Here is a 14,935-nt window from a genome sequence, read left to right as displayed (position 1 = left end):
TATTTCACAGGCAATTAAACTTTGTGATGTCTCCAGGGTTGTTCTGCATTAAACAGCAACTCTTCGTTCCTCCCCTCTCTTCTCCCCTCCACCTCGTCACTCTCCCCCCTCTTTTTCACCCCCCTGCCCCCCCTCCCTTTAGTATTCCCATCAGCAAAGCGATGGGTGGTATTTGCTGGTGACACAATATCTCAAAAAGTTGTGGACGGATTCAGATGAAACTTGGTGGACAGGTTGTGTTCGAAGGAAGAATTCATTCGATTTTGTTGAAGAAGAATCCGGATCCGGCCTGGATACTTTTGAGAAATAATGTTCTATCCCCAGACTCTGTCCTTGCCAGATCTTACATTTCTTCTGATCCTCCATGTTGAATTGAATTGTTGCTGGTGTTGTTGTCGAATTGTCGGTGTTGATTTCCCATTCATTTTTACGGTTGGAAATCTATAAATATTAAAGTATGACGATTGCAGAAGTTTTACTTTAACATCTGAAAATACTGTGGGGTAACTCTCAAAAAGGCACGGTACCGAAAGTTTCACAACACTGAATTCATGAAGTGCTTAGCCTTTCAGAAGTAAAACCTTACATCCATTTTACACTTATTCTGCAGTTGGCATTTACTCTGATTTGAAATCTGGATTTGCTCGCAGCTAAATAAATGTGATCACGCCGTACTTCACTTGTATTGAGCAGTGTCACAACCAGCCCGGTTGCATCCTCCACCCCATCAGCAAAGTATTGTTGCGGATTTCGCGCCAGCCGGCGTGCGACGGCCACGTAACTCGAATCGCGGCACGTCGCCCACCGGACGGACAATCCAGTCGTGACCCTCTCGGACTAACGCCGGGAACCAATCACGGGTGGACCTTTCGGTCTCACCGCGATCGAGCCAATCAGCCCCCGCGTGGGATGGGGTTGCTCGCCGAATTCGACCTACCTAAGTACCCACGCGGAGGGTAGACCGGGCGATCGCACCTCGCCGCAGGTCGACTTTGGACACGGGCCACTTAAGCGACCCGTTCCGTACTATCAGAATAACCGAGCGGTGTTATCGTCGACCTCGACGGTTCGATTAATTATCGGGCGTACTCAGCCCACTACCAACCCTTTACGTGAAGCAAGATGAGGATTCAATGGGGGAAAAGACGAAGCGAAGCGGGAGAACAGTTCAACAATAAAGCACATTTATTCGCGGCACACGGGAAGCACACAAATACAATTCCACCAAAAGCACACAAAAAAAAGAAACCACAATTCCATTTACACAAAAAGCAAATGTAAAAGCGAAAACAATGCAGAGCTAATACCGACTACCGAGCACACGGCAACACTTATACAATTCTACTTCACAGACGGCGCAGACAACACATACCCAAAACCAAGGAAAAGAAATACCCTCAAGAATGAGGCGGGCCTGAGGCCGAGACCGGGTCGCGCCTACCCGTCTGGTGATGAGACGCGGAGCGGCGATGGCGCCCCAACCCGCGGGCCTCGTGGACGGTGCCTGGCAGGGGATGGGAAAAGGGGCCCCCTTGGTCGCACTATCTCAGCGCGGGGGGAAACAGGAGGGGGTTGTTGATGCTCGGGGTATAGAGGATCTTTATTACCCCTGGTGTGCGTCTCCACCTCGGCCAGGACGCGCTGCCGGCCTCCCTCGGGCGTGCAGCTCCTGGCACCGACGCGAGCACCCCCTCGTCCGACTCTCTTCAGCTTCTCCAGCCTCTGGACTCTCCACCCTGGACTCTTCTTTGGGCTCTCCTCGTTCGACTCTCTTCAGCTTCTCCAGCTACTGCAGGCTTCGGGCTCCAGACTTCCACACTCTTCTCTTCCGTTCCGACTCCTCGTTCTGCTGACTGACGAACACCGTCCTTTTATCCCCCCCGTAGCTTCGCCTTGGACCCCCTCCCTTCGACCTTTCACCTCGCTCCCCATTGGCCCGAGAAAAAGTGGGCGTGAAGGCTTTTTGATCCACAAATTTGCATATATCGATCGTTCTGGAGGCGGGGCCAAATCGCCCCTCGCTCACCGATTGGACGGCAAAAAGTGGGCGTGTGTCGTTTTTGATCCGTTTTTGAAGCACAAAATCCGTGATTTTGTACACGCTGTTCGACGCGCGCTCTGCACGAATCCAACACCGGTACCCACAGCGGGGCAAGAACGGTGGCGATGCTACGGTTGCGAGGTGTGACGGGAAGGTCGTGGCGGTTGTGGTGAAGCGGCGTTGTGGTTGGTGGTTGATGTTGTGGTTGTGATCATGGCGGTTGGTCCAAAATAAAGATAGTAAAAGAAAAACGGCTATCCTGAAGAGTCGCAGCTCGCATAAATGACATGTATTCCCACTAGACAACGAGTTTGGGCCTAACTACACATGCACTTACCGAGATACCTCACCTAAGGGACCTGAATGGTGGTTTGCGAATTTGGTAACCACAACAGTATTAAACACAATATTCAAGCTAAAATTTCACAAATATCCTGATTATACTTGCATGTAATCCTCAGCACACCTTATTAAGAGTAAAATCTAACAGAAAACTAGACAAGATCAAATAGAGATGAGTCTGACATGAAAAGGTTGAGAATGATGTCGACTGTATGTCGTTCAATCCAAATATGGTTTTTCGTGATCAAAGCCATGTGTTGTGCTGAACAATCTTCTAATATGATTAATATTTGCCCTGCATGAATTAACATTTGTGTAATGCCTTTTTCTCAATTCATCCAGCAGAATGATTATTTGTAGTCACCATATCGGTTGAAAACGCTGTGATATGGAATTCTTCTGCAACACAATGGAAAGTGTGACAGGGGATTTAATTTTTTTTTTTAAACACAGGCAAAAGTGGGGTGTGTTCACACCCCATGCACCCACCCTGGTGATGGGCTAGTACACAGCTCACATAACTATGTGACTGTCATTTTTTGGTGTGCAAACTTTTTCCATTTTAGCCCGACATTTTGTCACCATCTCGGTCTGATGGCATGGTTATAAAGCCGTGTGTGCATTTTGTGGGCATATAAAAGGATCGTAATCTGTTAAATTGTGCAAATTCATTACAGTGGCATTCTCTCAAGCAAGGCTTTAATGCATGTCATTATTAAAAAATCTTTGTCCGAGGTAATTATTTACCTCTAACGATGTGTCTATATACACATCAGGAAGAAGATAATTGATTTTGAGTTGTTTATTCTCCCATATCTTTTCCTGACCTGCTCATGGTCACATATCTTTTTCCTCACATCTCATATAATTGTTAGTTGAACAGGTGACCTTGATGGGTGGGGGTGGGGGAGGGGGGTTGAGGGCTTTAAGTGGAGAGGGGTTGATGCCTTCGGGTTGGGAGGGCGAGAATTTGGGATTGGGAGGGGGTAGGGGAGAGGAGATTGAGACCACACTCTGTGCAGAGCGTTGGTGCTGCTTAACCCTGCGTTATTCTGCTGTGTCATTCAAACATAGTTAGTCTGGTGGGGTGTTTACACACCCCAATGCTCGAATGCCACACAAAAAATGCACACAAAAAATGTGGGGTGCCAAAACACTCCATGGGACTAACGCAGGGTTAAGCAGTCTCCTTGGCTATTGGGTACAATCCTGGATGGGTCGCCACTCCGACACAGTATACCAGAATGCTGGCACTCATTTTTTCGAACTCGGAAGGATGACAGGCCGAGTTTACCCCACTTGGTATTAATTCAACAGCAAAGCGGGATTTGAACTCAGGACTCTAGGATCCAAAGCCTGCCACCCCAACCATTAAGCCAACACCAGGCATAAGTGGAGGGGGGGGTGGGGGGGGAGAGTTGAGTTGAAGTCACGTTTTACATTATGTGGGATTTCCGTGGGTCCTGCTAGTATTTAATATCTGCGACCACAAAGCAATATCACCAAAGGTAAGCTTTCCTGGGGTCCACAACCAAATGATGGCAATTTTTTTTATTATTTCAGACCACCTAAGCCTGGTGTTGGCTTAGTGGTTAGGGTGGCGGCTTGGGATCCAAGGGTCCTGAGTTCAAGCCCCGTTGGCTGCTGAATTAACACCAGGGGGTTGACTCAGCCTGTCATCCTTCCGAGGTCGGCGAAATGAGTGCCAGTGTACTGGTCCCGGTGTATGCCCGGTTAGAATAGGTGTACCATATCCCTGTGTGTCGTAAGAGGCGACCAGGGTTGGCGTCAGGAAGGGCATCCGGCCATAAAACATTGCCTCAAGAAAAAGCCAAACCCCTGCACAGCAGGGAAAAATGGCTGTAAAAACGGTCATTTTTTTATTTTATTTCAGACCACCTCATGATCTTGATCTTCAGTATTCATGGATTGAGTGTAAATTTAGAAAATGTGTCCCCATCTAAAAGCCATCAATAAAACTCAAAATCATGAAAACTGGATGAAAATTATCTAAGTTATGATCAAAAGGTGTTTTTTTTGTTAATCAGGTCACAATCTGAAAAAGTAGATCAAGGGTTCTAATCAAATATCAGGTGCACAACTTCAGTGTAGTTCCACTGTGAACATGCAAGAACATCTTGAAAAGCCGAGCAGTCTTTGAGATTTCCCATTGGCAAAATTGAGCAATGACAAAAAAGTTTTTTTTTTTTTCAGACCACCATTTGACCTTGACCTTTAACCTGGAGGGGTACATCATAAATGTGCCTTGCTCCAGGCTATCTGGAGAGGGCAATTTCATTCTGATCGGCCAAACCTTAGTCGAGTTATGGTGAAAAATGTTAAAATGTCTAGAATAAGGTAATGACCTTAAATTTAGGTTAAGGAAAAAATATATATATATTTCGACCCCTCATACATGTGAATCCCATTATTGATGTAACATTTAATTTCAAAAGTCCCTGCCAGCTCTGAGATGCAGATCCAAAATTGGCACAAAAAAAACATTGTAAAGTTAAAAAAAAATCCCAAGAAACTCTGGGGTACCATTAAGAATGGGGGGAACTAAATGTAGAAACCAACTCTATCTTATAGAGGATGGGCTTAATTACGTTTTTCATAAGATTGCATCACATCCATAAATATGGTGTGACACACAAAATATATTCATTAATCATCATCGTACTTTCGAAACACACCAAATTGTGAAATCAAATGCTCAGTGATGAGTCAACCTTGACCACGACCTTAATGGCATGGATAAACAAATGAAGCTCATCCATTGTATATACATTACACATTGAGAGGATTAATAATAATATTATTATTACATATAATATTATTATTATTACATTATATTATTATTACATTATAATACCGCGCTCTGCGTGACATGTTGGGGTAGGTGTGTTTGAGAAAGGAACTGATGCAGAGTATCAGTAGTAATTTTACTTTCATGCAGTAAGTGGAATACGATTTCACTGTTTCAGAACCATTTTATTTACTTTTTTTGTACCATGCACCTCATATGGTCTTTGAGATAATGTAAGCCGAATATCACGTTACTCGAGTGCAGAACAAAGTCGAAGATAGCGCGACACGAAACCACAAACTCGGAAATAATATAAAAGATGACTTGAGCAGGCAGGTATTTAGCCGAGACGCCTCGAGTTATGCGTACTTGCCTTTGAGCTGTCAAACAAAATTTGTGGAATGATAATGTTTGAGATTTTGTTCCTTTTTATCAACAACAATAGTGTTATATTCAGAGGTGGTTAAAACTTGAAATTATATGAAGGAGTTGAAAAGCCGAGTTTATTTTAAACTGCTAAAAGCTGCACTTGTTTCTATTTTTACACGATGCCATTCTCAAACAATTTTATCAATGAGGTGAAGTATTTGCAAATCAACTATTGCACACAAATGTCCTCCTCATGTAACCTGTGGATTTGCATATCAAATCTCTCTTGTGTCTCTCATACCCATTCTCTTGAACAGAGCATTGGAACTGCCAATCAGTTTTTCCTTGGCTATATGGCACAATCTTGGACAGGTTGCCACTTCGACCATTTCCTAGAGCACAGCTACGCCACTGATGCTGTGCCTCTCTACCAGTACGCTGGTACTCATTTCACCGACCTCAGAAGGATGACAGGCTGAGTTAACCCTGATGTTAATTCCTGATGTTAATTCAGCGGCAAACAGGGCTCGAACTCAGGACCCTCGGACCCCAAGCCACCACCCTAACCACAAAACCAACGCCAAGCTATGCATGTGAAATCCATCCTTCAGGACCATCCTCTGTGCAGAGCATTGTTGCTGCCTATGCAGTCTCCTTGGCTATTGGGCACAAAATGGACGGGTCGCCACTCTGACACAGGAAACTAGCAAGCTGGCACTCATTTTGCTGACCTCGGAAGGATGACAAGCAGAGTCAACCCCATCTGGTATTAATTCAACAGCTGAGTGGGATGTGAACTTCGGATCCTCGCATCCCAAGCCCACCACCCTAACCATTCAGCCAACACCAGGCATACTGTTTTGATGCCACATAAAATATAGGTTATACAGATGAAAGGAATACCATCCACTGAATACAATATTGAATGAGAGGTGGAGAGACTGACTTCAATGAATATTTCTACTCAAGAGGATGTTCCGATTGTGGGGCTGAAATGTTGGATGCCCAAGTGACGTCATCCATGCTTTGATCGAGGTACATCATTGCCGATTCTGGTTGCCCGGATGGTATTGGGGAATTTCCAGAGGTGGTTTGGGAACTTTCAAATCCTGCGTTGTCCAATTTCGTGTGATCAGGCCAAACTGATACCGGATCAGATTATTGTTCATTATTGTCGTCTGATGCAGCAGGATGTAATGTGACAGTTGTTGAACGTGATGGTGACTCTTGCTCGAGTTGACATGTCAGCGTTTCGTCTTGAGAACACGTACCTTTCGATTACGATACCCCAGCAAGTCGGGATCAAGTTATGACAATATATGTTACGAATTAATTTTTGTGTCGATGATCATTTCGCTCGATTAACAATGGTATGGATTAAGTGGGCGTATTCATGACATCCTCATGGAGCAGTAAGCAAATGTGATGACGATACGGATGAAACTTTACTCACTTGTTTCGTCATGGTGTTTGTCCATCAGGGAAAATTATCGGAGTGCAGGAAAAGTAATCTCAAATGGAGCTCAGTACTCTGGCTCATCGGTAAGACCGACCTATGAAGAGATGTTGAACATGTCGTCACGGGTGTTATCCCTCATCACAAAAATCTGCATGACTGTTCCCACCCCGATATACAGTAGGCCTATAGAGACTGATGAGAAACTAGAAACGTAGCGATTTATTCCCTAGGAAGGTGGTAAAGTTAATAAATAAAGTTATACATGTGGCAGGAAAAGCGTAATATAAACAAAAAGTTGGGTGACATCTGAGCGTGTGAAAATTCACACATTGCTTGCCAGTCATAGTCTTACTGAGCTGAGAACTTCTTCACAACACATTAAGATTAGAGAACGTGAGGATTCACACATTGACAAGTTATTTCCTTGCAACTCAGTTGAGGACTCCTTCTCAATAACAACACATCCAGGTCCCTCTCCTCAGTGTCCCCCTTTCATGAGAATATCAATGCTTCATTGGCTGAAATCAGTTGCGATGGCCTGTAAAGTTTGTCGGAATACTTAGATATTTGATTAGCAAGAAGGGCTTCTTAAATATTTTTGGTGGAAGTGAAATCGTTTTTACGTTGTCAATTCTGACTGGTATGGCATCGGATGATATTGTTGTTGTTTTTCGCCCCACCGGCGTGCAAGCGGCCACTTTTAGCTAATCGCGGCCACACGCCCACCGGATGTGGCAAACCTAGTCGCAGCTTTCGGATCAACGCCGAATTCCAGCTTCGGGTGTATCTTTAATCACACCGAAATCAGCCGGCTATTCTGTTCGTGCGCGACAGGGTCCAATCGCCGAATTGTCGATTTACCTAATTATGCGCGCAGACAGAAATGCCGGGGATTTACACCTCGACAGGACCTGCTTGGAAACGAGCCGCAAAGCAGCTCGCTCTGTTTGCGATTTGCCAAGCGGTGTATATCACCAAGCCCCGCCGGATCCGATTCTCTTATCGGTTATTAACAACCAGCTATATTCCGAACGCAATACGGCAGCTCAATTAAGGGAAGAGGACACAACGAACAGGTCAACATTGAGACAGGCACATTTATTTACACATGGCACGTAAGCAGTCATGCAGTCATGTATGCAACCAATGTACGTATGCAATCATGCAGTCATGTATGCAACCAATGCACGTATGGGACAAAACACGAGCAAGATAAAGAAGTATAACCGTCTATTTATTATGTACACACATGCACTTACACAGGTTCTACTTAACGGACTCGGCGCCACAACATTCATTCAAAGAAAACCCCGGAAAGAAAAGGGCAAGAACTGGGCCTCGTGGGCCTTTAATAGTTCACGGAGCTGTGAAGACCGCAGGAGCTCCGAGAGGCCATGCTGGTTACCTGTCGCCTTCGTGGCGTCTCTCTGGGCGCTCCTCGACGTCCTGTCCACACGGCAGCTGGCGTGACCACGGCTCGGCCAGGCCTCGTCATGCTGCCCGGTCGATCGGGCCGAGTCGACAACGCCTCAGAGGAACGAACGGGCCTTTGCTCTTTCAGAGTTGATGCTCTCTTAAGAGCCCACCCGTTCCTCAGCGTCGTTTGGACTGTCCCGGGGCCCATTCACCTCGGACCGTTATGCCGCTGGTTAGTGACTCCTCTTCGGCCTCTCCAGTGACCCACTGTTCGGCACGGCACGGCACAGCAGGCCACGCTCCTAGCTCCAGTCTCCTCCGCTCTCTCCAGCTCCTCACCGACTGTAAACTCCAGACTGATCCAGCTCCCAACGCGACTCCACACAACTGCGCACTTGGCATCTCTGCGCGCCCTTATATCGGATCCGTGAGGCGAGGTTTTGATATCCGATCTCTCACCTCTGACCCCCGCTGGCTCCACCCCTTTTTATCTTTTGATCCGAATTGTCGCGAAGCTCGGCGAGAGCGGACGTGGGTGAAATCATCGACCCTCGCCCCAACGAAGGAGTCCCCGCGTCTGGTGGCAGAGATGTTGTTCGTTCAGGACGCTGTTGCCGGTAACAAGATGGCGGCGTTCGTGAAGATGAAGGTGAGGCGATGTTGTTTGTTGTTGAGATGGCGAGGAGATGTCATTGTGGTGAAGGTGGTTGTTGTGGAGAAGGTGGTTGTGGTGGTTGAAATGCGGTTGGTCCAAAATAAAGATAGCAAAAGAAAAACACTACCTTAAAGATCACAGCCCTGTTACACGAATTATTCCACAAGACGACGGTGGGGAAATCTATCTGAACACAGACTTATTGACATAACTGATCTAAAGGACCTGTATGGTGCTCTGTGAATTTCCACAACCGTAACAATATTTTGCCTTTAATTTCATGCTTGGACTCGAAGGTCGAATTGGAATGCAAATTTGAGCTATTCTTGAACCCCTTCAGTTTATAGTGATATGTTCGTATGACATATTTTTGAACAGGATGCCAAGATATATCATGTGGTGATAATTATGTCCTTGTGTGCGAAACTCCAACTAAGACTGATTTTGGTGCCCCTTTTCAAGGCGCTAGGACCCCTTGAGAGGACCTGGGGGCACGCAAGAATCCACATTGTTCCATCAGACCATCATCATCTATCCTCAAGACAGGTCAAACCTTTTGTTTGTGAGAGTCTAATTAAAAACCTGTGTGTTCTCAGACTATCTTGGAAAACCAAGCAGTCTAATATTTCCCATTGGCAAAATGAGTGATAAAAACACGTGTTTTGTTTTTTTCAGCCCACAATTTGACCTTGACCTTTAACTTGGAGGGGTATGATTTAAATTAAGTGTAAATCTGACTTATTCTAGGCTATCTGGAGAGGGCAATTTTGTTCTGCTCAGACAAACGTCAGTTGAGTTATGGTGAACAATGTTAAAATGTCTATAATAAGGTAATGACCTTAAAATTTGGTTAAGGTCAAAAAATATTGTTGATTCCTCATACATTTTAATCCCATTATTGATGTAAGATTTAATTTCAATAGTCCCAGCCAGCACTGAGAAACATCTCAGAAATTGGCAGGAAAAAAAATGAAAGGAAAGAAAAAACCCCAAAATGGTCCTTTAGTACTCCTATGGTCTAAGAAACTCTGGGGGTACCATTTAGAATTGGGGACATTAATTGTAGAAACAATCCCCACAACAGGCAAAAGATCGTATCAGGGTCGGGGCTTAATTACATTTATCAGAAGATTGCATCACATCCCTAAATATGGCGTGACACACAATATTTTCATTAATCATCGTTGTGCTTTCGAAACACACCTCATTGTGAAATCACATGCTCAGTGATGAGTCAACCTTGACTACTGCCTTAATGGCATGGATAAACAAATTTAGCTTATCCATTGTGTATACATCATACATTGAGAGGAATTAATAAAAAATAAGACATCAGCAGGCAGGTATAACTGAGACGCCTCGTTATACATACTTGCCTTTGAGCTGTCAAACAAAATTTTGTGGAATGATAATGTTTGAGATTTGTTTTTTCATCAACAACAATCGTGTAATATATTGAGGTTGTTAAAAACTTGAAAATATTTGAAGGAGTTGAAAAGCAGAGTATATTTAAACTGCTAAAAGCTGCACTTGTTTTTATTTTTACACGATGCCATTCTCAAACATTTTAATGAATTAGTTTTTGAAGTATTTGCAAATCAACTATTGCACAAAAATGTCCTCCTGATGTAACCTGTGGGTTTGCATATCAAATATTACACCCAAATTCCTTCAGGTAACCCAAGGATTTGCATATCAACTATGATACGACACACAAACTTGTCACGCAACTATTGCCTATTTAACCATGCATGTAAATATACTTCGGTTATTAATGACCCTGTCATGGAGCGTCTACTGTTTCACCTGTGTTTGCTTTGCATCACACAAGCTTTGGTGATAAATTTTTGCTATTCAATCAGAAATGATCTTCTTTTTAAGTTTTCTTGTTCTCCATTTTCCATGTGCACCCTTCATATGTTTATGTTTAGTTTTGAGAGAGTTATGTATACCTTCACCCGACGCAGGTGTGATTTAACCCAACAAATTGTACACCCTTGCCCTGCACAGACCTGATGTGTTGTGATTATACTGTAGTTGATAAAGTTATAAATGTATAGTTTTGATGTAAGATTTTTATTTTAACCACTTCAATAAACAAGACATTAATATATACAAGTCTGAAGGCGACGATGGTTCACGAGCGGTATTTGACGATGTAGATTGTTTCAGAAGTCAAGGATAAGACATTGTGATAATATTTGACCAAGTTATAGAAATGATCAACATGATGTGGTACGAGTGGCAGGTTATTAGCTGCAAAATGTCGAAAACCCGGTTTCGTTCAACAACTTTCAAAATTTGACCTTTGCATAACCTTTAAAGGTCCCAAAACAATGTTGTGGACATTAAAATAAGGAAACAGGATACGTGCTATAGCTTAATGGAGTTAGTTCGTCGAAGAAGGTCGAAAACCCGGTTTCGTTCAACAACTTTGAAAATTTGACCTTTGTGAACTTTAAAGGTCAAAGGTCAAGGATTATGACCTTTGGTGAAAAACTTCCTCTGGAACATTCCAGGAACAATATAACGTCATATAGGCTACATGGCATTTCACACTCCTCGGATTATCCATACTTTGATGAAATCAGCGTAAAAACAAACTTGAAGGGGGCGCCATGGGCAAGGTGTTCGAGATAGAGAAAAATGGTTTGAAGACTTTAGGTGGGGAATGACCTCATGATTATGCATAAAAAATCTTGTCATCCGAGCTCTCAAAGTTTGGGCGGTCGTCTGATTTTTATGTCAAAATTCGAAATTTTCTCAGTTCATGACCTTGTGACCTTGACCTTGTGACCTTGACCTTGGGTCTAAAATGAAAAATCGAGCTCCATGGGGCTATGCAGGTGCCATTGGGCTAACCAAATACCGAAACCCCTGCCAAATCCGACAAACCCCCGAGGAGAAGATGCAAATTGAAATCGGCGACCCCCTAAAAACACGTTTTTTGGGCGTGGCTCCGCCCATAATGGGCGCACCACGCCCATTTTCAGGAAAACACTATTAGACTATGATATAAACCTCCCACCAAAATTTCATCAGGATCGGATCAAAACCCACAGAGCTATGCTCGGGACAGACAGACAGACAGACAGACAGACAGACACACAACAATAACGAATATAGTGGTCACTTATATATTTTTGGTGAAGATGTTTTTTCATTGAACAAATTTATATTTTTCGTGAAAATATTTTTTCGTGATACAATTATATTTCTCGTGAAAATATTTTTTCATGAACCAATAATGATGGATAAACAATGAAGAGTTATAAACAAGATGTCAAAAAGCTAAATAATTATAAAAACAATGATTTCACAGGTAATATTTTATCATAGATTGTAAAGAGGATCAGGAATCATAAGATATAGTTTCACAGCAGTGGTTGGTTTGAGAGAAAGCCCGTTCCAGTTTTTGCCTCAATCCTTGGCTGAATACAAACATGGCAATGTGCCCATTTGAGAACTTTTTCCATGAATTCTGTTCATTAGCTCTGCCACCGAAGGTGGACAGAGGTTATGTTTTCACCTCTGTCTGTCTGTTACTTCGCAAAAAATATTTTACCAAGGATGTTGGTCTGTCGTGTCTTTTCGTCTGTTTGTCACACGATTTTTGTGCACAGTTTTAAAGCTATCGTTCTGAATTTTTTTGTGTGTGTAGATGGTGACCGGCCAAGAACAACAACACGTATTTTTTGCTCAAGATCAGAATTTTTTCGATGATTCTTCACAATTGAGAGATGGGGCCAAAAGTGATATACCATACAGTGTAGTATGATATCCAAAAAGTTATTGAGTTGTGACAAAACTAGGTGGATGAGTTAGTTAGTGAACAAGAACAAGCCAATTCGATTTTGGTTCAGGTTCTGATTCAGATCAAGCCTGTCAGTGGGATACAAAACGTAAACTGTTCATCCTGGTGGAGATATCCTCTCCACTGAATGCCGTTCTAGTTTTGTCTTTGTCAACATAAGCAAACATGTTCTTGGAAACGTTTCTCCCGAAGAATAGTTACCTGTCCTGTGCACGTGAACACGCAGCCGAACTTTGTTAAGATGAACCCGAATATTTCAGCGAACAAGAATATTTACTTAGAACCATTTTATAAGCAAGGTTGTTATGCAAGAATACAGCAGAAAAAGGAAGGAATGCGTCACTCACACTGTTTTGTGCAAATGTTTTGTTTTGCAGCCCATAGATCACTCAACAACAGGTAAAGACTGAATTTGAATTCCATACAAACGTTGATTGTTTTGTGTTATTTTGTGGTGGTGGAATCTTTTGAAGGGGTGAATTTTATATACAATTGCCATGTTATTAAACTGAATTAAACTTTTATAGGAGTAACTTTAGTTAGCATATGGCTAACAGGAAAGGTGAGAGGATGTCGACTCACCTTTGAGCTCTTTCATCTGGGCTTTATTCCAAGGATAGCTATGAACTATCATCCTCAGATACTTTGCAGGCAAGACATTGAGCATGCCTATCTTCAGAGGCAACATTTAGGCTGTTGTCCTGTCTGATATATTTCACGAAGAGAAGGAAAGGATGCCAAAGTGCCCTTTGAAAAGAGTAGGCCTTTATGTGTTGGTACCCTGTCTGAATTATTGCCAAAATCTACAGGGGCACTTCATCAGGAACTTTGCTTTGCTTCTGTTCTGTTTGATCGTCTTCCTTTGATCATAGAATATAATCATATAATATAAACTGTTCTGTTTGATCGTCGTCCTGAGATTAGGTTCAGGCTGTCTCACAACAAGGACTTCAGCAGGTGGTGTCTGTTGACTTCCCATGGGATAGTCATGCAGGTCAGACATTTGTAATTTGTTCCATTTGCCAGGGATATCTCATGGACTATTTATCAAAAACATTGAGGGATCTTTAGCTTCTACCAGAAGAACAAAACATCATAGTCAAGTACCCGGATTAATGTCTAATCTGAACCTTTGCTTCTGAAATAGCAAAATGATAGTTGGTAGTCAGGGTGGGAATATTGATGTACCTAACCATATTCACGTTTGACTGGTTTTGGAATTTCCAACATGTTTTACTCAACAGATCACCAAACTGGAAATAAAACAACAAAATGTATTTTGTGCCTTTCCAGCAGAAAGGGATGTTTTTGCCATTGAGGATCGAGACCTATTTGAAATAAACGAAGGTAAGGATGACGCCAGAACATGGAGAAACTCCCACAGGTTTTTTATTCAGGTAATAAATTAAACATTGGGCAAAAATACTGAAGACTGCTGTTTAAACCACAAGCATGCATTTGATTGAGTATTGGAATGTGGAACATCGTTTTATCCTGCTTAATAGAAATTGTACACCTATTATTCTTTAAAAAAGACCTTTTTGGAAATGACCTGAAAATGGCATTTTTCCTGTGATTAGTTTTAAGCTGCTCCTGTGATTAGTTTTAAGCAATTCATATTTTATCAAAAATATTGCAAATATCAGAGCTCTTTGTGTTAAGAATAAATTGTTCAGGGGGTTGGAGAAGTATGAACAATCACGTTTAGGAAAATCAGGTCGGTATGTGAGCGTATCAAGAAGTAAAGTCTTACAAAGGTGTTTGAATTTGAAAGAAAGATAATGACTGAAATCTTCAGCAGATTCGATGTCATTGTTGATCTGATTTTACTTTCCATCCCTTTTGCACAGTGCTGAATCTGAATCTGTTTGAAGGAGACATTAAATATTCCAAAGTAAGTTATTCCATCGTTTTGCATAAAACAATGAAATACACAGGTCTTCATCATGAATTATGCACACTCTACTCATACATAATGTTCTCTCATAATCTGATGATAATAGTAATCATACTATGCATAATTTGGTGTG

The 14,935-nt window shown here is 42.7% G+C and overlaps 1 protein-coding gene across 1 annotated transcript in view; it reads left to right on the top strand.

Annotated features, from left to right (window-relative positions):
• Positions 1-14,935, top strand: part of LOC147007565 (uncharacterized) — a 32,972-nt gene that overhangs the window by 15,638 nt on the left and 2,399 nt on the right. The window contains exons 2-5 of the mRNA XM_085866888.1: positions 9,554-9,637; positions 13,283-13,304; positions 14,199-14,252; positions 14,756-14,799. Of these exons, the coding sequence (XP_085723014.1) occupies positions 9,554-9,637; positions 13,283-13,304; positions 14,199-14,252; positions 14,756-14,799 (204 nt within the window). The remainder of the gene's footprint in view (positions 1-9,553; positions 9,638-13,282; positions 13,305-14,198; positions 14,253-14,755; positions 14,800-14,935) is intronic.

Source organism: Eptatretus burgeri, unplaced genomic scaffold, assembly GCF_056783735.1.
Source record: "Eptatretus burgeri isolate ZD-2024b unplaced genomic scaffold, Ebu_testis_v1 Ebu_testis_scaffold_103, whole genome shotgun sequence".
NCBI lineage: Eukaryota > Metazoa > Chordata > Myxini > Myxiniformes > Myxinidae > Eptatretus > Eptatretus burgeri.
This window is presented reverse-complemented; position numbering and strand designations above follow the sequence as displayed.